The sequence below is a fragment of the Symphodus melops genome (genome assembly GCF_947650265.1).
Source record: "Symphodus melops genome assembly, chromosome: 2".
Classification (NCBI taxonomy): Eukaryota; Metazoa; Chordata; class Actinopteri; order Labriformes; family Labridae; genus Symphodus; species Symphodus melops.
The window spans coordinates 26,400,407-26,426,446 of NC_136692.1; the positions used below are offsets into that span (position 1 = coordinate 26,400,407).

General features: G+C 39.7%; 2 protein-coding genes across 3 annotated transcripts in view; both read left to right on the forward strand.

The window, feature by feature from the left end:
* Nucleotides 1–26,040, forward strand: part of tsc2 (TSC complex subunit 2) — a 137,896-nt gene that overhangs the window by 101,158 nt on the left and 10,698 nt on the right. The gene's annotated exons all lie outside the window — the stretch shown is intronic.
* On the forward strand, nucleotides 5,996–17,401 carry LOC306819817 (somatostatin receptor type 5). Its single transcript, XM_079337386.1, has 7 exons — nucleotides 5,996–6,247; nucleotides 7,181–7,554; nucleotides 10,403–10,555; nucleotides 10,747–11,019; nucleotides 12,920–13,066; nucleotides 14,471–14,686; nucleotides 15,816–17,401. The coding sequence occupies exons 2-7, from the start codon at nucleotides 7,222–7,224 to the stop codon at nucleotides 15,843–15,845; spliced, it is 1,152 nt and encodes a 383-aa protein (XP_079193512.1). The 5' UTR covers nucleotides 5,996–6,247; nucleotides 7,181–7,221; the 3' UTR covers nucleotides 15,846–17,401.

Genomic DNA, 26,040 nt, shown 5'->3' on the forward strand with positions numbered 1-26,040 from the left:
GTTTGATATTCAGTATTTAAAATATGACAACGGCAATGGATGGGCTTCTAAAACAAACAGCCCTTTAGAAATCTATAGTTGACAGGCCCCATGTTTAAATATTGTACAGTACGCTATGGTCATAATCCACAGTTCTGTTGACAGATGTGACTCTTTGATCGGTTTAGCAACATAGAAGAGAGAAAAGGTGAGAAAAAAACTGAATAAAAATGAAAAAATATAGCTGTTTCATAATCACTAAGAATGTAAAAAGATGTAATGATGTAAGGGCTATTGTTTCAGCAATTGGTTAATATTTGGTTCCCATGTGAATTCACATTGTGTTTTGGCGTTGTGAAACCTTTGCAAACCTAGCCTGATTTCAAAGGCACAGCTTCACCTATACAACATGGATTTGAGCTTGTATAGTACTCTTCTAGTCCTCTGACTACTCAAAGCATCTAACCAACATGCTGCTGCGAAGTGTCCATCTACTGCCCACTAGGAATGTCAGCATTAGCTAGTTAATCATAATGAATTAAGATCTGAAATTAATGATTTTTTTGATGGCATGGTACAGCATTTTGTCCCTTTAGGCTTACCGTGGATAAGCTTCAGCACTGTCACAATGATGTAAGAGAACGACACAGATGTGTCTTTAAATGACTCATTCCTTTTACAAAAGTCCCAGATGGCTCAGTTGACATGTTAAAAGTAATACCCACCTTATGACATCAAATATGTAACTTAAAAGAAAATAAAAAAGCTCAACAATCTTTCTTTTCAAATGCAAAATGATAACATTTCAAACATGTCATTAAAATAGAAAAATGTGATTAGGCACGATTTACCATTCAAATAATCAATTACTTACTCCAAAGAAATGTGGTTTGATAACCTATGTATTAACTTATCCATTATTAGAAATTCACTCACTGCTGACGAAGCATTTGGGGTTAAGGGCCTTGCTCAAAGACACATCAACATGCGACTGTAGAAACTGGGGATCAAATTGAAAATGAAGACGATACTTTTCTGGCTAGCTTGTCAACATGAGAAGTATACAGCTATTGGTAGGTAGGAAAAGTTATAGTTGCTGTGAAGTGTATTATAGATGCGACACAGCATAACATGAACTATTATGTGAATTGTAAGTGTGCTACTAAAATGTGAACTTTAGTAAAACAATTTTCTTAAGGTTAGAGCTTGGTTTAACATCAAAGAGTCTGAAGTGGATTATTTGAGGTCAAAGGCTCATGCTCTTTCCTTAGGAATGTGTAAAGGTAGCAGCTATTGTTTGGATGTAACATAGATGATTGACTCATAGGGTGTAGCAAGAGAATAAAAGAAGTTACCCCTATGTCTCTGTGCTGCCCAGAGAAGATAAAGGAGGGCAGGATGTGGATGATGATGTGGACCTAAATGCTATCTGTTGAACTAAGTCCAAAGTAGGACATAAATGTTAGATGTTGTTTGATCACTTTTGTATAAATACTAGTCTCTTTCTTTGTTCATGAGGGCTCACATTTTGCTGGTGACTCTCCCAGGTATCATGGCAAACCTTGATTGATGCTGTTTCTTGACTTTGTAAATAAACGTTTTATATTACAAGCAAGTCAGTGTCAGCGGATATTTCTTCATCAACTAGCCATCTCAACATCTTCATCATCATCATCAAAGGAGAAGAAACTACAGCTGTTTTATTGTTGAGGTTGCAGATAAGATGGAAGAAAGCTGCTCACCTGGTTCTAAGTGACAATGCTTGCCTTGTTTTTCTTAATGCAACTATCTTTCCTTCACACATACAGACTGACCACAGGACAATAATGTTGTTTGACAAGACGGTAAGGTCAACCCTCAGGCTGTGTGAGAGCTTCACTCCAGGGGATTGTTGAGGAGATGGACATAAACTTTTCCTCTTTACCCACCTGACACTCAGATATTCACTTTGAGTGTGAATCTTGGTGTGTTCATGTCAGTTTGTATGGTGGTGGATGTGTGTGTGTGTGTGTGTTTGTGTGTGTGTGTGTGTGTGTGTGTGGGGGGGGGGGGGGGGGGGGGGGTAAATGTTCTGGTCATGGAAGCATGTATGCTATGATATATCTGCTTTGTCTGTTGTCCTCCACTGTTCTCTCTCTCTCTCTCTCTCTCTCTCTCTCTCTCTCTGTATGTGTGTGTGTGTGTGATGTGGGTGCTGAGTCAGAAGGAGAGTAACAGGTTGAAATACAAACAAATAACACATTTTCAGATGACTGATATTCAGAGAAACACAAAAGGAGACATGCTGCTTACATAACAAACACAAATAGATAACATGACAGGGAAGAAAAGCATCGAAGGAAGGCCAAATCTCACAGCCTAAACTGCATTACACGCTTTTATGCTGATACACTCAGGTCACCATTGTACGCTCACACACACGTGCAAGCTTGTTCAGGCAGGAAGCTGATCAATTTTCGATTCCCCCCGGAGATGGGTGGAGTTTTTATTGGAAGTCAAAGTCAAGTCTATGAATAAGATGGGTGGCTTTAATGGTTATAACACATAGGGAAATACCGCTTCATAATAATGCATCTAGTTCCAACTGTAAGAGTCAGAGTACGGCCAAAGACTGTATAAGTCTGTACTTTTGAAGCCTATTGCTGGTCCTTGCCATACTGGAAATGCTGCCACAAGCAAACTTTTGTTCAACCGAGTAGGCGTGAAACTGAGGCAGAGATTTATCTTCCTGTCAAACCAGCCACACCCTAATCACAGTATGTATACATTTTATTCTACATAAAATCAAAACAGAGATAATAAAAAAATCAACCCCTACAAAGTATGTCGAGAAATATATGATCAATATAAAAAGTGTACATTTTAATATGTGGTGTGCAAGAATGCCCATTTGATGTGTCAATCAATCATTATTGGTATAGTGCTAAGTCATAACAAGTGTTATCTTGAGACGTTTTACAATAATGTCATGATTCATATCATGGCAGGTGTTACGTTTTAGTTTGGCGGACCACAAGTACAGATACGGACACTCGATTAAAAGGTTCAAAAAGATAATTTAATGTTCCAAGGGAAACCACAAAAGGAGCAGGCAGTGAGGGCAGGGAGCTGGCTGGCAAGATGACGATCCACCTGAGAGAACAGGAAACTCCGACGAGGGAAACTAGAAGTCACAGACGGCAAAATAGCGAAATCGAATAAAGCGGAATTATCGGGCAGAGCAGTGGAGTGCAGGCCAGGCTTTTATGGAGGAGGTGATGACTGATTGGAGTCAGGTGAGCCTCGTCTGCTGCGTGGAGCAGCCAGCCACAGCCCCTGCCACTCGCATACCTGCAGGAGACAGAAACACAGAAAGGGGAGGCGGAGAAAAGAGAACACAAAACTGAGTTGAAACATCACAGCAGGGCCTTTCCTTCCTTTCATGTGTCGTCTGTATTCCCTGTCTGTGATCCTCATGTTTCTTGCCCCTGTCAGTCTATGTGTGTTGTGGGCGTGGCTACCTGTGTGCAGGTCGCACCAGGTGTATCTCAGGACAATCAAGCCTGGCTGTATATAACCCCCGGATTTCCTCTGCCTCGTTGCCAGATTGTTCCTTCACACCAGTGTGGTACGAGTAATATATGGATCGTGGCCGTAGTGTTTATTAGCTTGGTTAAGCTTTGTTGAGTTTGGTTCTAACTCCTTTTCTTCCACTACAGATCAACACTTCACATTTACTCACATGCTCAACCGTCTATCTGCCTCCTCCACTGCCAGCTTCTGCAAATTTAGGAGACACACGTCCCGCTCACCCCTTCCCCCTCTCACTGTAACACATTTTTCCCCCCTCTGACTTTCATTAAATACACCTGATTGCAGCTGGAATCTGAGTTTTTGGTTTTGTGTCTAATCCTCTAGAGATCTTAAGAAATAAAAACATATTGGATATTTCTCTTTTGTATTCCTCACATGTCCCCCCCCCCCAGTCCATACCACATAGAAGGAAAAAAGAACAATGGTCTAAATGACAGCAAAAGACCTCAAAATCCCTAAAGAGTATTGTATAGCTAACTCAGAAATCCACACTCCTCAAAGAGGATTTCAGTCTGTCTGATCCCAATTGAATTCTCCACCTTTTACTTTTCTTCTTAGAGGTCAGAGCTGTACATTTCCACCAGATGCAGGATGGGAAACAACTTCAAAAGGTCTTTCAGTTTGTGACTGGACAGGATCTTTGCAAACTCTTGATCTGTGTCTCAAAACTCTGCTGACAGCAGAAAGCAAGCAGTATATCAGGAAAGAGGATGTTTGACCTGTCGTATTAAACATGCAGCATCTGCAAAAAGAGGGTGAAGTAAGTCAGGAATGAGTCCACAGAGTACCCGAGCTTACATCCAGCCACGACCTGGGGTGGACATAAGCCAACAACATCTGACCAACCTCAAAGGCATCACTCACAATCTGAAGTCAATTTTTATTAATGCCTTGAACTCCTCTACCACATTGCTGAAAGGAAACTGCAGCTTGGTGTTGCGCCTGTAAGGTTGATGCTGCTCCGGCTTAGTGACAGGCCAAGTCACTTACGTAGGAACTGGCTTCCTCTCAAAGCCTTCTAAGAATAGTAGCCAGAGGAGTCGAGGCAGGATCCCATATTGATGATGAAAATCAATTCATCATTGAATCCTGGAATGCAATACTGAGTCATTCAAATCAACTCTCAAAATGTGTAAGATACAAAATAATCCACATGAAAATCCTATGGTGGTCATATATCACCCCACACAAATTGAAGAAAATGAACTGTAATGTCCCTGACTTATGCTGGCATGGTTGTGGGGTGACTGGCACTATAATGCATCAATTTTGGCACTGTACAGAAGTCCAGAAATTCTGGTTCAATGTTCAGTGATCTGTTGAGCAAATTACTCAATATAAATGTCACATTAAATCCAACAGTGGGTACACTGGGAGATAGGATATATGGGGAACCTCAAAAGAAGTACAACACCTGATTGTTTTAGCTTTTTTATCTGTCAAACTTATTAATTGGAAGGTGAGAAAGCCGAATTGTTTTGACATGGACAGCTGGATTAAAGATAACTTAGAGCAAGCAGCAGCTTTTCTCCAGGATCTGGGCGACACCCAGGAACATTTTCGGAGCCTTATCCAGTCCGGTTTTAAGAAAAAGGTTTAGAATTAAATTGTGCAGTTGGAATTTGGTGTTTCACGTCTTGGGAGTATTATTATGGATATGTAAGATATGTATATTTATATTTATGTGTTTATGTATATACGCTCTCTCTCTTTCATTCATTTATTTATTTTTTTACTTTTTTCCCTCCTCCCATACAGACCCCTTTGACAGTATCTGAATCCATTATATATGTGACCAATGAACTATCTTATTTAGGACTTAATATGCAAATGTGTGCATACAGTGTATGTATATTGGAACATTATTTATGTGAACATGCAACTTAGAATAGGCACCTCACCTCGTTCCCTCCCCTTCCATGTCTATATCCAAGCCAATCCTGTTGAGTGGCAACTGGAAATTCTGACCGACATGTGCTCGGTCAGGCCCTCAGTGCCTTCCCCACAGGACGAGGCCATTACTACTGTATTAATTTTATCTATTTATTCATCCATTATTTTCATTTTATTTTATTTATTATTTATTTATTTTGTATATGTTGTGTCTTGTTGCAAATTGCTGTCTTTGTGTGTTTTATCACTATCAGGATTTCTTTGTTCTATAATTTTGAAAACTAAATAAAAAATATATTAATAAATACATAAATAAATTCATCATTGAATGCCTAACTCCAAGAATCATTACTAGGCTATATATATATATATATATATATATATATATATATATATATAGCTGTTACAATTGCTTCACGAGATAACTCATCATCACATCACACACACATATATACATACACAACACTCAGACTCAAACACACTACACAAACGCTCTCTCTCTCTCTCTCTCTTTCTCTCTCTCTCTCTCTCTCTCTTTCTCTCTCTCTCTCTCTCTCTCTCTATCCTCTCTCTTTAATAATTCGTATCAACGCAGCAAATCTACGTGAGAAGAAAGTTGTGAAGGAGGTAGACGGGGTTGGTCTACCTCATTCCGCTCAGCACCACGGACAGAGAAGGATTTGAAGCTCGGACAGTAGCTGTTCATCGATATGGGAGAACTGTTGAGGATTCAGAGGAGTTCGGTATTTATTACATTCAATTTGACCACACTGGGATTTGGAGCCTTTTTTCTGCTCACCAAGTAAGCTCGTTTTTGTCTCAATGTTATAACGTTTGCGAGATATAAAAAAGTAGCTTTTCGTGAAAGTTCAGTCAGTCATTTCGCAAAGAGTGGGGACACAGTTTTTTTTGGTTTTCTTTTACAGAGCTTGTTTTCAAATAGGTTCATAAACTGTCAGCTATCAACGACATTACCGCTTTACGCACGACACAGTGGAATAATGTGCCCAGAAATAATGCAGTAATAAGCGTTATTTAAAACACTAGAAAGTTGACAACGACTTTTCATCTGTAGTTGTGACGAGCAGTGTGACACCGCGTGCAAGAAACTTGTTAGAGTGATGATACATGAAAAATATGTTCTTTCACGTTGCGTGAGGAGAAGACTCGTGCGTTATTTCTCACGGGAGAGCACCGGGAGCTTAATTTATCCCAACATGTCTCAGTTGTAGCTGGAACTGAAAAACTGAGTTCAGTCTCTGAAAATCTCTCACCAGAGTTTACAAACACAATGAATCCCAATCCCAGGACGCTGCTTCCATAGCTACAGGTCACAGATGTGTAATCCCGATTTCTTCTGACATTGTTTGGTGGCTGATGATTTTCATCCTCCTGCTGCTAAACCATTGTAAACATGCTTACAAACACATCAGAACTGAACTCACTCCTCTGAATTTATATAGAAGACAGACATGTCTTTTTAATTCTGGACACTGGTTGCTCAATCTCCCTTTTCCACAACCCACAATGGAGCCTCTAGACCAAAGCCACTGGGTCCCTTTTCTCTCAGACCTCAACTCCACCTTTGCAGCTACTCCCTCATCCTTCCTCCTCTCCTCCTCTCGCCTCTTTAATGTCTCCTCCAACATGTCTACGCAGAGCGTTCCCTTCGAGGGCAGCAGCACTCTGTTGACAGCAGTCATCTCCTTCACAGTCTTTATTGTGGGTCTGATAGGCAACACTCTGGCCATCTACGTTGTGTTGTGCTACACCAAGATGAAAACGGTCACCAACATCTACATCCTGAACCTGGCTGTAGCAGATGAGCTTTACATCCTCGGGCTGCCCTTCCTCACCACACAGAATGTGCTCTCCTATTGGCCGTTTGGCTCCTTCCTCTGCCGCGTGGTGATGACGGCTGACTCTATGAACCAGTTCACGTCTATTTTCTGCCTGACTGTCATGTCGATCGACCGTTACCTGGCTGTGGTTCATCCAATCCGCAGCACCAAGTGGAGACATCCCCGCGTGGCCAAGGTGGTGAGCGCAGCGGTGTGGGCTGTGTCCTTTGTTGTGGTCCTCCCTGTGGTCATCTTCTCTGATGTTCAGGTATAAACGTCTGTTCTTCACCATCAAAGTATAGTCAAAGTATGACCATACAGTATACACACGGCAGCCATTTTCCAGAGTCGACGAGACACCTTACTTTTTATACTTTTTCTACGGACAATGAGCTGATGAATATCATACATGTAGGATTCCAAACAAGGATACAGACACTTGATTAAGGTTTCTATCCACAACAACTTTAAGACCACCACAGTCTGCTCCGAACCCTAATCACTGGGGTTTTTTTTGGCCAGTAACAAACTAAAAATTAATTATTACATCAATGTCAGGGCAGCTAATGTAGTCAGTTAATATTAAATCGATTTGCTTCTGTAAACATAGAGAGGAAGAATGACATGATTTCACTACACTGCATCAGGGAGTGTGGGGCGGTGGTGACTCAGTTGCAGGGTCAGATGTCTCTCAGCCTGAAGGTCAGTGGTTCGATCCCTCGCTCCTGCAGGCACATGTCGAATGTGTGTGAATGGATTAGTGAATACTGGTGAACACTTTATGTAGCAGTCTGTGCCATCAGTGTGTGACCTCGACTCAAAGCGAATTACATAACTTCTACTTAGGAAAACAATATTTTGATACAGAATATTGTTTTGGAGATGATTTATTTCTTCCCATACACAAAGAGTCTGTTGGGAATCTGAAGTTAGAGCGACGTCCTTAGTTACAGTTAAAGTGAAATGAACTAACGTTAAAAAGTTAAATTCAACCAAATCTTTCCTCTGATGTTGAAGTGAGACAAGGTGAACAAATCACTAATATCACCATTCTTCAGTCTTTAAAACACCACATCTCATTCACTTTGTGCCATCGTCAGTTTTGTACATTTCTCTGTCATAGCATAATTTTTTATTCTTCTCATCGCTGTTCATGTCTTATTGTCTTTTTCCCCTCAGAAATCTGATCATCAAATCAAATGAAACAACCTTCATTCAGTCAGTGTGGGATTTTAACTGTGGCAACCACCTGCTCTTCGTAGCGATGGTATGCTATGAAGGAATGGTTGATCGTTGCTCTGTGTGATTGATCAGAACAACCTATAATAATGAAAACATTACAGTGGAGCGTGTAGGGAGCAAGACACAGTTAATGTTACATCATCAGCTTCGAACACATTCCAGCGACTTACTCCTCAGGCTTGTATAAATGTGTTCAAGTTTATGGAGACTCTTTTTTTATCATTAGTTGTGCTGCCACCTGTCTTGGCCAGGACGCTCTTCTTAAAGACATTTTTAATCCCAATGAGATTTTTCCAAGTTAATTACAAAATAAAACATGTCACCCACTAGCTTTGTTTTAGAGGTAGGATGAGATTGCAGGTGCAGAACAATTTAAATATTTATTAGCATTTCACTATGTCAACAGAACGAGCTCCATACTCTGGGCAGAACTGCAATGAGTTATTTTACAGCCTTTCCCCTCAATGCTACTCCAGGCAATGACCTGGTTCCTTGTACAGGTACTGGGTGTCAATGTTTGTTTCACTGTAGTGAGAAAGTCGACCCGTCACTGAGTCACCATCGGTGGTAGTAACAGAGGCATAAACAGTGAAATGGAATCACTGTAAAGGTCACAGTTGTCAGGGCAGAATAAATGTGTCTGTGTGCGTGTTTGTATGTGTGTGTGTGAATCTTATGCCATTTGTTTACACATTGAGCATCTTGTGCTTCGGCAACACCAAAACACGGTAAAATCACGTGCTTGGACATCAAGATCAAATCATTGTGGGATTTACGCTGCAGCACATTCTTATTGTAAAATAAGCTTTAGCTTGAAAAAAAAGAAGAATGAACTACAGTGGTATGCACAGTGATTGTGGTTAGGTACAAAATGCAGAGACAGAAACAATCCACACCGTCAGGCTCAGGTTTTTAACTTGCAAAGTGTAGTCGAAGACACTGATGAATTTAGTACAGACATACATCAACATATTTTAATAGATGCATTAAAGAAAAAGCAATTTCGCAAAGTTCTGTAAGAGCAAGACAACACAAAAGCTTTAAGGGAAAAAGGAAGAAAAAGAATGTAACTTCAGGGTTTCTATGCGGTGTTAGTGGCGAAGGCCATTGGTTTAATAACAGCCAAACAAAGGGACACGCTAAAGGAGAGAGAGAGAGAGAGAGAGAGAGAGAGAGAGAGAGAGAGAGATACTATAGTTTGACAGTTCATTGTTGTTGGCACACATACTGAACACAGTAATGTCTTAGTATCCAAAATGCACAAGCATCTATAAACCCCATGAAAATAGATATTGTAATTCTCATTTGAACAAATATTCCTTAAGCTTTAAAGCTCACATTTTATGCAGAATAGGCTTTACCCTGTTTATAGAACACTAAATCAAATGAGCACAGGGAGTAATCTATCCCTTCTGTCTTTTTATGCCTGCTCCACTGTTCAAATGTTTGCTTTTGGACATGTTCCCTTTGTGACATCACAAAGGGCCCACGTGTGACACTCCCACCACTCCTAACCCTTCTGCCTTCAACAATGAGACATGGAGGGAGAGAACCTGAGCCACATCCCCTTCCAGAGGGGGAACACAGCTCATTAAAGCTAAAGACACAGAAACAGCTGAGCAGGGCCGACATAGAGGGGTTTATAGACATGATCAAATACAGGAATAGAAAATGAAACTTCACAAACATGTTTTGGGGAGCTTTGAGACTTTTTTTACACTTGTTGAAAATGATGTGACCTTTTCCCTGGCAATCAAACTCAAATTACTTGACTCCTAATTTTTTATTATCTTCCTCAGATAATGCATTCTTTTTTTTTATATCATGCTGTTATAATGTTCAATAATATTTACATTTGACTTTAACTTCTTTAGGACACCTTTAACTCCTGCAACATGATCTGGCCTGAGCCAAAGAACGTTTGGTCGACCGCCTTCATCCTCTACACGGCGACCGTGGGCTTCTTTGGACCGCTGCTCATCATCTGCCTCTGCTATCTACTTATCGTTGTCAAAGTGTGTATCTGTGTGTGTATGAGGCTTATTTGAAATGAGCTCATGTATAAATTCATACTGAGCTCCGCATCTACATTATGATAATTTCCATCAGCCTTAACTTCCTCCCCCTCTCTTCCCTCCTCTTCATCGTCATTAGCTCCCTTATACTCGTCCTCTTTACCACCAGCCTAATCAGACCCCCTTCGGTGGTTTCCCTGCAGGTGAAGTCCTCGGGAGCGCGTGCAGGCTTCACCAAACGTCGGCGTTCGGAGCGCAAAGTGACACGGATGGTGGTGGTCATAGTGGTGGTGTTTGTGCTCTGCTGGCTGCCGTTCTTCATCATCAACATGATCAACCTGGTGGTCATCATCCCGGAGTCCAGTGCCACTGCAGGCATCTACTTCTTCGCTGTCATCCTGTCCTACGCTAACTCCTGTGCCAACCCTGTGCTCTATGGGTTTCTGTCAGATAACTTCAAACAGAGTTTCAGACACGTAAGCTGGTTGTAGTCTGGTATAAAAAAAGTTTCAGAAATATCTTGACATTTGGTTAATACAATGATCTACTTTTAGCGAGGAGTGCTCTCTCACCACTCACATCTGTATTTAGTAATAATGCAGACTCATCTCCCAGGCAACTTTTTCTTTTTCATATGATTGAAAGCAACTGTAAAAAAACAAGCTTATTTCTCTTTTGAAGACAAAAAAACATCAGCATATTTTCAATCATCGGAATGTATCATCCAGCCCTGTAACGCAAACATGTGAAGCCTTCCCGCAGCTACATGTATACTTAAGTGGGCCCTTTACTTATTTTTTTTCAACCCGGGTGATGAGAAGGAGCAGCACAACAGAGGAATAAAATGTTTTCTGCAGCGCCATTCTATAGCACACATTAACACACTATTATTGAGTTAATTGATATGGAAGCAGTCCATGGTACTCCGGTATTTTACGTCTGATTACTCATTGTTGCAAAGTGCAGTTTTTCATTAAAAATTTACGAAAACTATCAAGGTCCATATTTTGGTTAAGGCAATATTCTGAAAGAGGTGTTTACATTACTTGAATGTTGCCATTTATATGTTAATCAGCATATGGAATAAGGTGTTTACATGACTCCTGTCCAATATTGTCATTATTCTGATTAATACAGGAATATGGTGTGCATGTAAACATAGTCCATGAGTAATGAGGAGGAGTCAAATACATGCTGCTTCTCAGATATGTTTTCATTAGTTTATATTTTGAGAAGGGGCCTTCTCTGCTTGTGACAGTTACAGGTAGTGTAAGAAGCAGTTTAATAGCTGTGGCTGCATCAGGCTCACTTTATAATGGGGAGTGGTGATTTATGAATAGAGTCTGCACCAAATGTTAGGACCCAGGGAGGGCGGCATAGTTTGTGGGTTTGGTTTTTGTTTGGTAGAGTTTCAGTTTCCATTTTGGAATACAATGATGAACTCTGTTCACAGACAATGCTTTTCAGACATGTTCCTGAGACCGTGCAGTTATCACCACTACTGATTTTAGCGCAGGGCTGTCTGGGGGCAGAAAGATCATGACCACCCAGTATTAGTTTTTGAAAATGTCCCCTAAAGCTTTCAAGATTCTCTGAATCTTTTAATTACATTGTATAAACTCTTATACCCAAAGGTGTTTATTTAAAGCAATCAACAGGTCTTACAGTCCTACCTTTGTTACCACTGACCAAACACGTCACTGACATTAATTTAAAATAGTTGTGTAAAATTCCCAAAGCATTGAAATATAACTACTTTCACCATTTACATGTTTTTGCGCTATTTTCAATCACGTGGGTCTTCAACGTTTTGCAAATCATTACATGATGTTATTTTCATTTAACAAAGAGGTCACGATCGTTCACAGTCACATGTTGATCCCCTAAACAAGCTAAGCTTTAACACCAAGGTTGTGATTCTGTTGCACATAAGAAGTGAAAAGGTCAAAACTGAATCTATTTTTTTTAGTGATATTTCAGAGTTAATAATAATTTACACTTTATTAATCCCACGAGGGGAAATTCAGTTTTTTTTACACTCTGTCTAACACACACATAGGCCGAGATACACACTCATGCACAAACAGGGTTCTAGTGACATGCATTAATGGAGAGGTCTCAGAGTGAGGGGGCTGCCCACAGCGAGCGCTCCAGAGCAGTTTTGGGGTTCGGTGCCTTGCTCAGGGGCACCTCGGCAGTGCTCAGGAAATGGACTGGCACCTCTCCAGCTACCAGACCAGTTTCCGGACTTGGTCCGTGCCGGGACTTGAACCGGCGACCCTCCGGTTCCCAACCCAAGTCCCTACAGACTGAGCTACTGCCGACCAGTTAGCTTCTCACTCTAAGATTGTTGTTGTGTTGTTTTTTTAAATATAGGTCCTGTGTGTGAGAAGTATGCGGTGCAAGGCCAGTGGTGTAGATGATGGAGAACCGAGCGCTCCTCGCACTGAGAAAACCACAGCACACGACTGTGTCATGCTCTCCACTCGTAACCAGGTCTATCATGACCCACAGTGCAGCCAGGTACTGTGTGTGTGTGTGTGTGTGTGTGTGTGTGTGTGTGTGTGTGTGTGTGTGTGTGTGTATTTGTGCATGTGTGTGTGCATAAGAAAGAAAACAGAATCAGAGTGAAATGAAAAAATCAGGGCTACAGTTATAAATATATCATGTACTTTTTTAAGAGCAGAAGGAACACACACACACACACACACACACACACACACGCACACTTCATCAGGCATTATTAGTTCTGATGCATCAGATGTGGCAGGTCTCATAATTAAGACTCCAACACTTCCACATTACTCCACACGCAGGTTTGTATTTGTGTGTGTGGGTATGTGTGTGTGAATGAGCAGCTAATTGAAGAAGGATGTTAAATGAATGCTGCTGTGGAGGGTATGATTCAGGAACTATGTGGAGCAGAACACAGGAAGTGAAACAAAGCCAGGGCTTAATATATGGCCTCTTATGCTCCAGTAAAGAAAATATGTCACCTTTTTAATTAATCGCGGTGTATCCAAAGTTAAGCAAAAAATGACTTTTAGCCCAGACTTAATTTCTATGCACCGCATTGTTAAAAGTCTTTAAAAAATTTCACTTGAGAAGTGACTGCATATTTAGATCAAGGCAACACTAAATTGACATTGCTTATCTCTGCAAATAAACTCTATTATTCTATGGTCCCTGGAAACTCTTCAGAGTTGTGCCCATTAAGCCTTTTCTGGCGAGTCTTAGTTTAACTGGACAAAGTAAGTAACAGAGGCATCTCTCTGGGATCACCAGCTGCATGAGCCTGAAAAGTCAAATATTTTCTTGTTGTCTATTTGCAGTTAATGGGTCTTAAAATTATCTAAATAGCATCTTCATAAAACTGATTTCTTAAAAAGTGAAATGCAAGTTTTATCAGGTCCATCCTGAACAAGAGAAAAAAAACTGTTAAGATATTTATTTGAACGATGGTAGGCTCAGTCATTTCTGATTTATTAAGTCCATAAATGTTGATGCTGATTGGCTTTCTCTTTACATGTACAGTGAGTATATTGAACTGTCTGACTGTTATCAGCCTTTTGTCTCTGTTGTTAAATTAACTTGTTCACGATTGATGCAAGTGAAGTAGATTGATTGAATGAGACCTGTCATTACCATGGCAATAAATATCACAGGTAGGTGTTTGCTAGTTTGGATTAGCGCTCATTATTCTTTGTATGATTTATAAAAATATAGCTAAATACAACAAATCTACAGATAGATATAAAAAGTTGTGTTGATGACTTAACTTATTGTCCTACTGTTTTTTGTCTGCTAGAATATTTTCTCGCAACACCTCAATCTGCACTCCTTATTTTTTCACTAATCCCAATGCTTGTTCCATTTCCATGGTCTCTTCTTCCCTCACTTTCTCTCTTACAATCTTTTTTTCTGAAGATCTTCCCTCAGCCTTTTGGCTCGCCCACCTCTCACACCCCCACAGAGCTGCACCGCTCCAACGCTCCTGAACGTCTATCTACTTCTGCTTGTCCTGGAATCGGACCCATCACCACAACAGTCACCTCCACAGTAGCATCCATGGTAACCTCTGTGATGGCGTCGGCTGAATTTCCCACCGTCACTGCCCTGACCACTCCTTCCTCCTCTGCAGCCGTAGGTTTGCAACAAGATTAGCCAACTGACATCAGGTGTCTCAGTGAGAGAAAAAAACATTGCTGACTTACATGAATGTATAAAAGCACAGTGCTTGAATGGCTGTTTCTCTAGGACTTTTCTCGGACATTCACATGGACACTTGCAACACTCATGTTCTATATCTGTAAAACAGCTACATTGTAAAGAGGTAATGGTTGACTAGTAGTTCAATACTTGTCATTACTGATTTTTTTCTCTACTAACTATGCCAATATTGTTCCCCATTAACAGTAATTGGGAATTAATGTGCAAAAGTTACTAGGGAGAATTAAGAAAAAAAACAGGAACTACTAATTAACTATTTGAAAATAATTTACTTATTTTAGTTTTTTGTTCATTCCTCATTTGTTTTCCTGTATTTGTGCTTCAGTTTCTCCCCATTAAATAGAATATAAATGATATCACTGAATTACATCATAAAATGAGCTTGCTATCAGAAATTAAGGAAACATGCTGTGTTGAAATGCTGGCTTTTCTGTCAACAATGCAGCAGCCAGTATGTCCTTCCAAGTTTGGACCAGAGAAGGTACAGGCTGTTTTAGGGGTATGAGACGAGTTTACCAGATATGAGACCAATAATCACGGGAAACAAGCAGATGTTGCAGCTATGGAAGCAGGCACCCAACCTAAAATGCTTTATTTCTCTGAAAAGCTCCACGAGCAGAAACACAGCAAAACAAGGATATATTTTGGAGATGCTTTTCAAAATTGAGAGATGTTAGAAGGCAGAAAGTTTTCAAGACCAGAGAGCTGGCTAAACACTGAAGCTTCAGTGTCCATGACATGGCAACCTGACAAGGGAGGAGGGGGCAAGGGGGAGCAGCTCTCTCCAATGTTTTGAAGTTGAACGGCAAAGATACTGTACATATTGCTCCTTTAACAAGTGGTTAACTAGGGCTAGTTAGTTCTTTATCTGTGGGTAAAATATTGATTGACTTAACAAATGTTAAGTCATAGTTACTTCCTAATTTGTTCCCTACCAACAACGTTCATTTTTTCCACTTGACTAAGGTTAAATTGTTGGTTGTTTCTCGTTGTTCCTGATTTGTTCTCCTGCCAAACTATGCCAAATCTTTTTCATCTACAGTTCATGAGAAAACATTGGCATGGTTGCTAGGAAACACAAGAGGAATAATAATGGATGAGGAGCTAAGTCACCATTAGTTAAGCCTTAACTATGGGTTAATTTGTGGTAAGTTCCTCGTTCATTCCTCATCTGTTTACTTCAAATGATGCCACATTTTCACCTGAAATCTCCTGTACCTGTTGAACTACCAAACTTTTTTCAGTATCAGTTTTTTTTCCCATTGAGCTACATAAGTGCCTTTTTGGCTGCTCTCAGCCTTCATCATGATTCATACATCGACAATCACACAATACGGCTGAGAACTTTTTCGAAACAAACGTTTGAGCTGTAGAAGATTTTCTATGGACGTCCAAAATCAGAAGTTTATTTTGATAAAACATTCATTACAGGATTCTTTTTAAACAACAACACTGTGATTTCAGCTAAATAGGTGAGACAGACAGAGCCTGTTGCCTGTACCCTGTTCATTTCATCTGTATTTCTGCAGGTTTTCTTTTCTGTTTACACATACTGACCAAACATAAGACTAGCACAGTTTGGGAACTATGAACATTTATATGATGTTACCATTGAAACACAAGGAAAAACAACCACAACAGAACAGTTGGGTGAAGAAAGGACCGGACTTACTGTCAGTTTGACGGCAGCGCAGGAAAAGACCACTGAGGCCATGAAAGCCCACAGACATTTGTGAAAACATTTTTGAACGTCCATCAGGAACAGAAATAGCGTATACAAATCTATTTTCATGTGTACAGGAAGCATAAATTAGTCATTAATCAAACAGCTACACATCAGCACATCAATTATTCACTATCCAGTTTAAATGTGTAGCAGGAAACTTTGATGGGTAAATTGTCATGAATGTTGACATCTGTCCATTTTTGTGGGAAAAGACTGCTGTGCTCATTTTATCCTCTTTATTTAAAACAATACAAATAAAACCAACTAGCTGTTTGTCAGCATTGCAGTCACACAGAATGTGACTCTTTGACCTCTCAGTGTCTTTCTTCAAACAAGCAACCAGCATTGAACACAAAACCTCTGAACTTTGTATGAATGCTACTTAAATTGTATATTGATGTATTTGGCATGTCATCTGTGTGTTTCTGTAGGGGGTTGATGTATGTAATGTTATTGTCTTGCACATATTAGTGTATATATTTTCTGTGCAGCAGCTTGGTTGATAAAACGGTTGAACACTGCTTCTGTGTGATTGTGTGACACGACTTGCTGAGTGTCTTATTTACTGTTTAAGTAAGTAATTCTGATCAGACTGGCAGCACAGCACTTCAGCTGCCAAAGCCTCAATTGCTTTTGGCCTTTGAAATAGTGTTACTGTCTGCTCTTAACCTTTTGTGATGGAAGGGCCAGTGTGAAGAGGATTATATCACAACAACAGGTTTCTGATTGGCTGGTAAAACACTGTTCAAAACCATAAAAAAAGAATTGACCTGTGAACATGGGCCATTGCAGCAATACTTGTGTTTTAAAGTACAGTGTTCCACTGTTGAATGTGAAAGGTGTTTTCACACCTACAGCTTCTTTGCTTTGTTGTGAGTCAGATGATAAAATGATAAATTGCTGTGTTTGGGCTTTTGGGTCTTTTGTGTCCACTGCATTTTGGTAAAGCAGGCTGAAGCTCTCACCAATGATGGGCTTTCCCTGCGTGATTTCATGACAGCTTCCTTTTCCAATTGGCAAGTAAGCAAATAAGGTGGCTAAATATCTTATCAATATAAATGCAGATGAGCATGTTTGTCTTATGTTTGAAAACACTCGTAAAAATACAGAAGTTAGCAAACTTGTGAATCAGGGGATGAAGGAGATGGGCTTTCAATGCATTGATGGTGTTACGGTTTAATGTGTGACACTGTAAATTGGAGCTGACATGAGGGTGGTAGTCAGTCACATTGGCGCTCTGCAAATTGTTAAGGTAATCCAGGAAGGGCTGCCATGTCTCAAAGTACTTTTTGCAGATCCCTTAGTGCAGTATAGTATCGTAACTCCTTTAGTTTTAAATGTGCCATTACACCTTCGACCCACCGAGCATGTGAGGGTGGGGCACGGTCCCTCCCCTTATGTAGAATAATTCGGCGAGCCAGAAGGAAGGCAAAGGCAAGAGAGCTCAATTGACAACTCGAAAGGGACTCCTCCTTTGGAGCCAAACAGGGTCACTCTTTAAACCATAGGACCTGTTAGCAGTGTCGGTAGAGAAACTAAAACAGCAATTTTTAAAAGAACGAGACCAGCTTAGCAAAAATGTAGGTAGTAACTGTTGCCAAAAGTTGTAGCTGCAAATAATGGCTTGAGGATCATTAGAGAAAGTAACAATGCTGATGTTTGTTTTTTACATCAGTCTAAACAAAGAAAATACTGTAGTGGAGAGCAGTGAAACAAGCAAATCAGTGAATTTAAGCATTGGAGGAGATGACAGAGAAAGGAAGGAAAATCAAGAATAAGGATAATGATAAGGATACATTTTATTGATCCCCCAATTGGGGAAATTTGGGTGTTACAAAAGCTCCAAAAAACAAAACTAAATAAAGGGAGAAAAAATACAATAGACTTAAATAATACAAGGCATAAACACTAATTACACTTTTGCTCGTGGAAAGACAGATCAGTGCTTCAATGCTTGAATACGTAGGTTTTACAGAGAAGAGGTGTTTTTATTTTAACAGATTGTCATTGTTCTTTATTTGTTTTATGTCTTTTTAATAGAATTATGTGTGTAGCATCCAATCAAGTTACTGCTGTTGCAGAGACACACTTGTCAAACACTCTTTGCCAATATTTTGGACTAAAAAAAAATCAAGCTGTGCATGCCATGTGTGTGTTGCGCCCAGAGACCCTCATCCAACCAGTGCTAAGAAGGGCTCTTAAGATTGAAGCGCAACAATTTGTCAAGTATTGCACAGAATAAAGACAAAACACAACCTGGCAGCAGAGGAAGAAGACCTCTGACCTAAAGTAAGCGTTGAAAAGAATGTGAAAATACCTGAAAGCTTATAAAGTGTATTGACATGAAAAGTGCAATAGTTAATCAAATACAGAAGATTAGAAGTAAAATGTTTCTTTTTTACTATTTGTTTGCTTCCCTCACTAAATGTCTTTAATCTCACTAGACTAGAATAGAAGGTAAAGTGTGTTGCTAGCAAAGCTGCTAACACAACAAGGGGTTTTTACAGAATGTCACACAGCCAGAGATGCAGCCGTCAGGACGAGTTGCAAGAAAAAAGTCAGACGTTTTCTGAGGAAGAGTTAATTAAGGAGCGTTTATTGGACTCTGTTGCACTGATGAAGAAAAAGGAGCACTTGACAACTCCTGAGACGGGTTGAGGACATCGCTGCAAACTTGGAGCTTCAGTTGAAGGACAGAGCGGCCGACTATGACTATAATAATTTTCAGGAGATGATTGTCCTCTTTGGATCTAACTACGTATGTGAACAGACATTCTCAGTGATGAAGTTAAACAAATCCAAACACAGATCCTCTATCAGTGATGAGCACCTCTCAGCTTTCATTCACATAGAGCCACCTTAGACATTCAACCAGATTTGAATGTCCTTGTTGAAGCCCAAGATAGAATTAGAATCAGTTTTATTGGCCACGTATGTTTAGCAAAAAGGGAATTTATTTTTTGGCAGACTGTGCTCTCTGTGTACAATGTAAAAAATAAATAATAACAATTAACTAAAAATATAGTACAATTCAACGCTATTGTTTGGACTTGTTGAAAGGTTTTTCTTTGCTTGTAAAGATAACAAAGTTACAAATAAATTGCACTACAATTCACTTTTTTTGTTAATTAGGGTGGTTGCTTGAAAGGCAAACCACACTACTACTATTGTTAATATTAACTACTTCTATAGTATTATTTTCTTATTAGACCTGTACACCACAATTTAAAGGGATACTTCATCCATTTGCATGAAGCTGTGTATCATTAGAAACATGGTAGTAGTGTTGAATGGTCGTGAATCCAACCCTCATTTTGCCCTGAGACGAGAAAAATATGTTTTTCTTTGCTTGAAAGTTTTCTTCATGTGATGTAAAAAGCGTCATATTGCATTTGGATTTAATGTTGTTGCATTACAGTCATGAACTAACTTGTAACCTGTGTTGTGTCTGTCATTTCATCCTTCCATAGATGAGGCCTGAAGCCGTAAAGTTAAATGAATGAGCTGAACACATCCCTGGTCTTAAGGACAGAAGATAGAGTGAGTATCATTGAATCATGTGAATATGACTACAGGGGAGGGTTATCAAATGTACATATTTATTGAAATAGAAGGCATCTCAAGTTCTGTCATTAAAAGCTAGCGAAATAACCATTACTTAAATCAGAGGTTATATTGTCTGTACAGGCAAGTGTACTGAGGTTTAAAAGCAATGTATCAGCTAAATGGCTTCCCTGATATATTCTTGTTTTATTTTCTGTTTTGCGACCAGGGGCCAGGTGTTTCCTCTTGCTGTCCCTCATCAGAGAAACATCATTGTACACCACATCACTATGTACTGTAATTTACTGAGAAATAACTAAAATAAATGTCATTCTTTGAAAAATACTCTGTTTATTAGAATTCATTTTTTAACACTTTTTAGTGTAGATAACCTTACACTTAAGGGAGTGAAAGTAACACTAGCCAGGGAGTGAAAAAAAAAAGCATCGTAGAAGAGTTACTCGTCTAAGTGTTATTTTAACTCTAGCGAGTTAAAAAGGGAACTCTCTCACAGTGTTGAATGTTTAACTATTTTACAAGTGTTAATTTGACTCTAAAAAGTGTGGAGCTATATAAACTGGAAAAGTATTCAAATCAACTCTGTGAGAGTTGATTCAACTCTTGTCTTGTACATTATTTATAACACACTGAGGGAATAGATGGATGAAAGACGAGCAAAAAACAGGTGTTTTCTTTTACACAGTAACATATTTTTTTTGGCCAACTACAGAAACTAAACTCCTTTGCTGTATGAAAGTGTATTGTGATGTGAGGAGTAGGTGCTCACGCATGGCAATGCCCACTAATGTTGATTAACAGTATATAGTTTTCTTTGTGGTTTCCTTCGAGCAAAGGCAGAAACAAGTACATTTTCTTGGTGTTTGTTTATTGGAAGCTTCCCCTCCACTATCCATAACAGTATAAACAAGACAATATTGGTTCACCCACTCTGTAAATCTTGTAGTCACACCTGGCAATGGATGCAGCCAACAACGAGATACCTGCAGACCCCTACCTTCTTATTTGAAGGAGTTTTTGTTTAAATAAATCTTTGGTTTTGATTTTTACGTGCAATTTGGTCCTCTTCTCTGTTTTTCTACTTCTGAATGTGACAATTTCTTGCAGGTTGCATGAAAGTGTAAAACAATTCTAAATATAAACACCTGCTGTTGAATGTGGACACAATTACCACAAATAATTAGATTTTGTTCTTTTAAACAAAGGATCTCCACCCACACTTAACCAGAACACAACAATTTAATATGACATTTACATATAAATCATTTTCAATTGCACTCACACACACTCACACTCTGCTCACACACACGTTAGGACTTATTTACTCTCCTGCAGAATGTTTTCTTAGGATTAAGAATGTATTCATCTAATGAGGTTTGCCTGTCACTCAGTATATCTATAGATTTAGAGGCTGACTGATTATTCACCTCACTGCGCAACACACAATGTAAAGAATCCTGGAGACATATTTAAAAGTCTGTTTAAACTGTTCTTCAGAAAAGCAAATAAAAGCACGATCCGAATACAAAATGCTGCATGTAAACCTGTAAACAGACTGAGCCGATTCAGAAAGACATTTAATTTCGATCGAGAGGGGTGATTTATGCCGCTCGTTGTTCGGACAAAGATCCGGTGGCAGTGGGGGCCCCCCTCCAACATGGGCCTGATATCAATCAGACGAAAAATGAAGAAGAAGAAAATGTGCCCGTGTAAACGTAACTAGTGTTTAATGATTTAGTTTGTAGTTATGTTCATTGTTGTGTCAGTCTTGCCTCTGTGCGTTTCCCTTCAGTCTTGATTGCCTTGATTGTCTGCACCTGTGTACGTCTCACCTGTGTCTGATTACCTCCATGTCTATTTCTTCTCAGTTTCTTCCCTTCTGTGTCAGTTCATTGTTTTATGGTATGTCTGATATCTGTTCTTGTTTCTTGTTCCTTGTGGCTCCCTGTGTTTTCTTTTTGGATTTCGATTTGTAATTTAAGTAAGTTGTTGTTTGTCTTTTTGTTTTGTTAAAATAAATCATTTTATTTCTCTGTAGTTGGGTCCTCCTCCCAGTTTTTCAACCTCATTGTGATAGGCTGTTGAAGCTGCATTAATGGTGGGGCATGATAGCTCACTGTCCAGCCCAAGGTGTTGCTGAACTACAACCCCAGTGATGGACAGAACTGACTCTGTCTGCCCAACGTTCTGTATGGTTGACTTGTGGGGGCTAATGGGGCCATGTAGTAGGATATAGTATCACTTGCCACTATCTAGCTGGCTCCTAGCCTGGGTCTTTTAAGCACTAAAGTAACTGCTCATCAAACAGGTCGCCAAAAAAAGAAAAAACCAAGAACAGCTACTTCATCTCAAATTCCAGTTCTTTTAAATTTGTCAAATTCAGGCAGCATCAGGGAAAAAAACAGGAATAAAGATTACTTGGGACGTCATTTCAGAATGAGCTGAACATGAAACAGAAATCTATACAAAAATACAAGCAAGAAAGTAAAGCGTTCGCAATGACTGTTATTGACCTGACTAAAGATTGCTGGTAATACAGCGAAGTTTTTTCAGATACAATGATCAAATGAATAATTTGGTTAAATATATTAGTTTTGGTAATTCTTTTGCACTGTTGCTGCCATTTCTGTCCTACGTCTCATTTTGTGAAACAGCACCCCTCTACGTGTAACACGGTAGATGTGTGATGAAACTATATGGAGGCCATAAACTGATTTATGTCTTTTAAGACTCTAAGGAACCCAATTAAAGACGTAACGACAAAATTAACCAATCAGATGAGGTTGTGCCACAGCCAAGTGATTAGTCAGGAATACTAAGGAACAACAGAAGAAAATCAGCTTTACTGTTATCAGTTCAGAAACTGTATGTGTGATTTTTTTATGTTACTTTATTGCTTAATACAGTACTTGTCTGGTATTGCTCACACGTTCAGTTCACTGAAATGGCTAAATTATTGTGGATGTTTTGAGTGCAGTAATGAACAACCACGGACCGCACATGTATAAGATTACCATTTCCTGGTAAGGATTCATGACATGCTTTTTAATTAACGTACAAGCTCAAACATGTACTTGCATGCAGGCATGGACACGCACATACAGCAGGAAAGGGAAGCCAAGATGAATAGCTTTTTTCACACTCTGACTATCATAGCCCCAATGGCTTCTGGAGACATTATGGGATCAATATTGGACCTGATACAATGCCTGTCATTGTCTAATACAATGTTGAAAAAATGACTCGACAGTGATTATTGTGCAAACACATAAGCATACACAAGGTGGGACTTCATCATTTTAATCCTTTCTTTTCCCCGCTTTGTTCTCTTAATTCAAATTTCTAACAACTCTCAAGAGCCCTGTTTCCAACATGCGGTCCAGTATGGATCAGAACAGTTTGGTTTGGTAAAGCCTGATCCTGTTTGTGTTTCCACAGCCAAATGTAACCTCTTTGGTAGACGTCACGCCACATCTAAACAGCTACGCTGCTAGTGAATTTAACAAAGGAGAAAAACATGACAGACAAACAAAACCAACGATAGAAGACATCCAGTAGTTCATCTACTCTGTCACTGGCTTGTTACAAAACACAATCCAGCTTTGTGTCAGACAAGGCTGTGTGCCGCGAGGAGAAATACAGACGAATAAACGATTGACTGTTTATTTAAAGACGGCAGGGTTGTGTTTGTTGCTGTTGCACGAAAAGTGACCATTCTTTCAGACCAATCAACGGACTGCAGTGTTTAGCTCCACCTTTTAGGGTCAAATCAATAAACTTTGTTGGCCAACAGAAATGTACCAAAAAGTAGTACGATAATTTGGGGATCTTTCCTGGCTTACTCTATGGAAACGCCACAAAATGCATGCCGTACCGAGACAAACCAAAACATCTGTATTTATTTATTTAAATAAGACAGGCAAATAGGAGTAACAATGGAACTAATTTCAATCCCCTTTGGACTGATAAGCAGCTCAGGTTGAGAATAATACATTTTTGATTGTGAAGCACCAATTGATAATTAAAAACTATATATCAATCAGCGTCACAGAAGAGCAGGTCTTCACTGTTCTTTTTGCTATACAATTTGAATTCATGCAGTGCAGTGTGATTGTAGGTGTACTGCAGAAAAGAAAACATGTCATTACAAGAAAAATACACATCATAGGCAAGATGTCCTTTGCCAATCACTTCTGTCAGACAGCCACTCCGAATGATCACCTCCCTGCCAATCAATAACAGGTCAATTACTTTCTGACCTGTGGTGGATTTCGCCAATCAGTGACACGATGAATCTGCTCAGCTCTGATGTGGATGTCATTCAGCTTTCCTCCATTAATATTTATAGTCTATGATTTGACCATGAAAACAAGTCAGAGTTTTTCAGCAAATGACTTCATCTGCCCACTGAAAACATCTGAATCAGCAGGTAGGTGCTCTAGATGCCAGCTTTAAATTAATTTGGATTAACAAATAAACATCAGCTATGACATTGTTTAATGCAATAATATTTATCAATGTCAACCGGGGCAATGTCGGCCCCTCTTCTGCTTGATGCTGAGGTGAACTGTGACATCACTGCATCCTTGGGAAAGAAAAATAAAGATGATTGTTTGTAGTCACATATTTCCGGCTTGCTAGCATAACAAAGCAGACCTTCAATGAGCACAAAGGGAAGAACAATGAAGATGGACCATCCTCAAGCAAGCACAGAGAAAGCCTTTAAAGCTGTAGAGTCAGCTGGAGAGAATAATAGATAAAGGTTAATCAGGGAACTTTGAGATTCGATTACCAAAATGTAGGGATGCCTGGAGACTGTAGGTGGAAATCTTTGGTGTCCAGAATAGAGAGACAATCCAACTGAAGCTTCTGCAGACGACCTGTTATGTGTGTGTTATAGTGTGTGCATGTGACAGTGTGAGTGTTTAGGTAGAATTGAGTCTTTCTTTGGTTTTTAAAACCTGAAGATGCCCCAGTGAGATTTTGATGCATTTAGGCCAGTAAGGTCTGCAGGGGAACACAATTTGACAGGTCATACAGGCAGGGGTCTTTCGTAATTACATCTCCACAGCACCATTGTCTCTCTCGTTATACAACTCTTCTGCTGGCTCCTTTCTCATCTCTTCACAGCTCCTCTCAACCCTCTGCTGCAATCAGCATCAAGCTGCGGCAGAGACTCGTTATGTTTCAAACCTTTCTCAAACTTAAATTAACTTTGACTTTGACTCTCCATCTCAGGAGACAACTGATCCTTATACATTTGTATTTCTCCTAAGCTACGAAGTTGCGAGTGTTACATGTACCTGTGGCTGACTCAAAACCTCAGCAATAGTTATGTTAGAATAGAAATAGTTAGAATGTGAAGCAATCAGGGAATTTCTCAGGAACGGTTTACTTTGATACAGATTTAAGTTGGGAGGTGTCCCAAAAGCGGCAATGTTTGTATTTCACTATGACACACTATACTGTAAAGAACGATTGATTTTGCAACTCTGGCAGGCCTTCCTACATGCACTACCAAACCCTTGCAGAGGACACAAATAAAGGAGCATGTCTCTTATACTGGCTCCCGGTTACTGCTCAGCTGCTCGTTCACAAAACAGAAACATAGATTGCTCCTCCTTAAACTCTCTTATCCAGGTCTACACTCCCTCCTGCCCACTACGCATCTGATCCAACTGTCAAAATAGGGTCCTAAGACGCTAACTAGTCTTCTCCTCTGTCACTCCCCGATAGTGGAATAAACTTCCAAACTGCGTTTGATCTGCTGAATCGCTTTGCACCCTTTATACCTTTAAGAAAAGGCTAAAGACCCAGCTCTTTTATGGCTATTTACGACCTTAAGGCTTTGTTCAGACTGCAGCTCAAATCCAATCTAACTGACTGACTGTCCACATTACAAATTTGACCAGATCTGATCTATCTGTCTATATTGACGGGGACCGATCTGCATTGGTTTCTAAAGTAACAGGTAACACCC

Excerpts from the sequence above, each read along its gene's own strand:
- LOC306819817 (XM_079337386.1), top strand. The coding sequence starts at position 7,222 with ATGAAAACGGTCACCAACATCTACATCCTGAACCTGGCTGTAGCAGAT. Across the intron at positions 10,556-10,746 it reads TTGTCAAAGTGTGTATCTGT|GTGAAGTCCTCGGGAGCGCG; the intron begins GTGTGTATGAGG and ends GTTTCCCTGCAG. Across the intron at positions 11,020-12,919 it reads TCAAACAGAGTTTCAGACAC|GTCCTGTGTGTGAGAAGTAT; the intron begins GTAAGCTGGTTG and ends TTTTAAATATAG.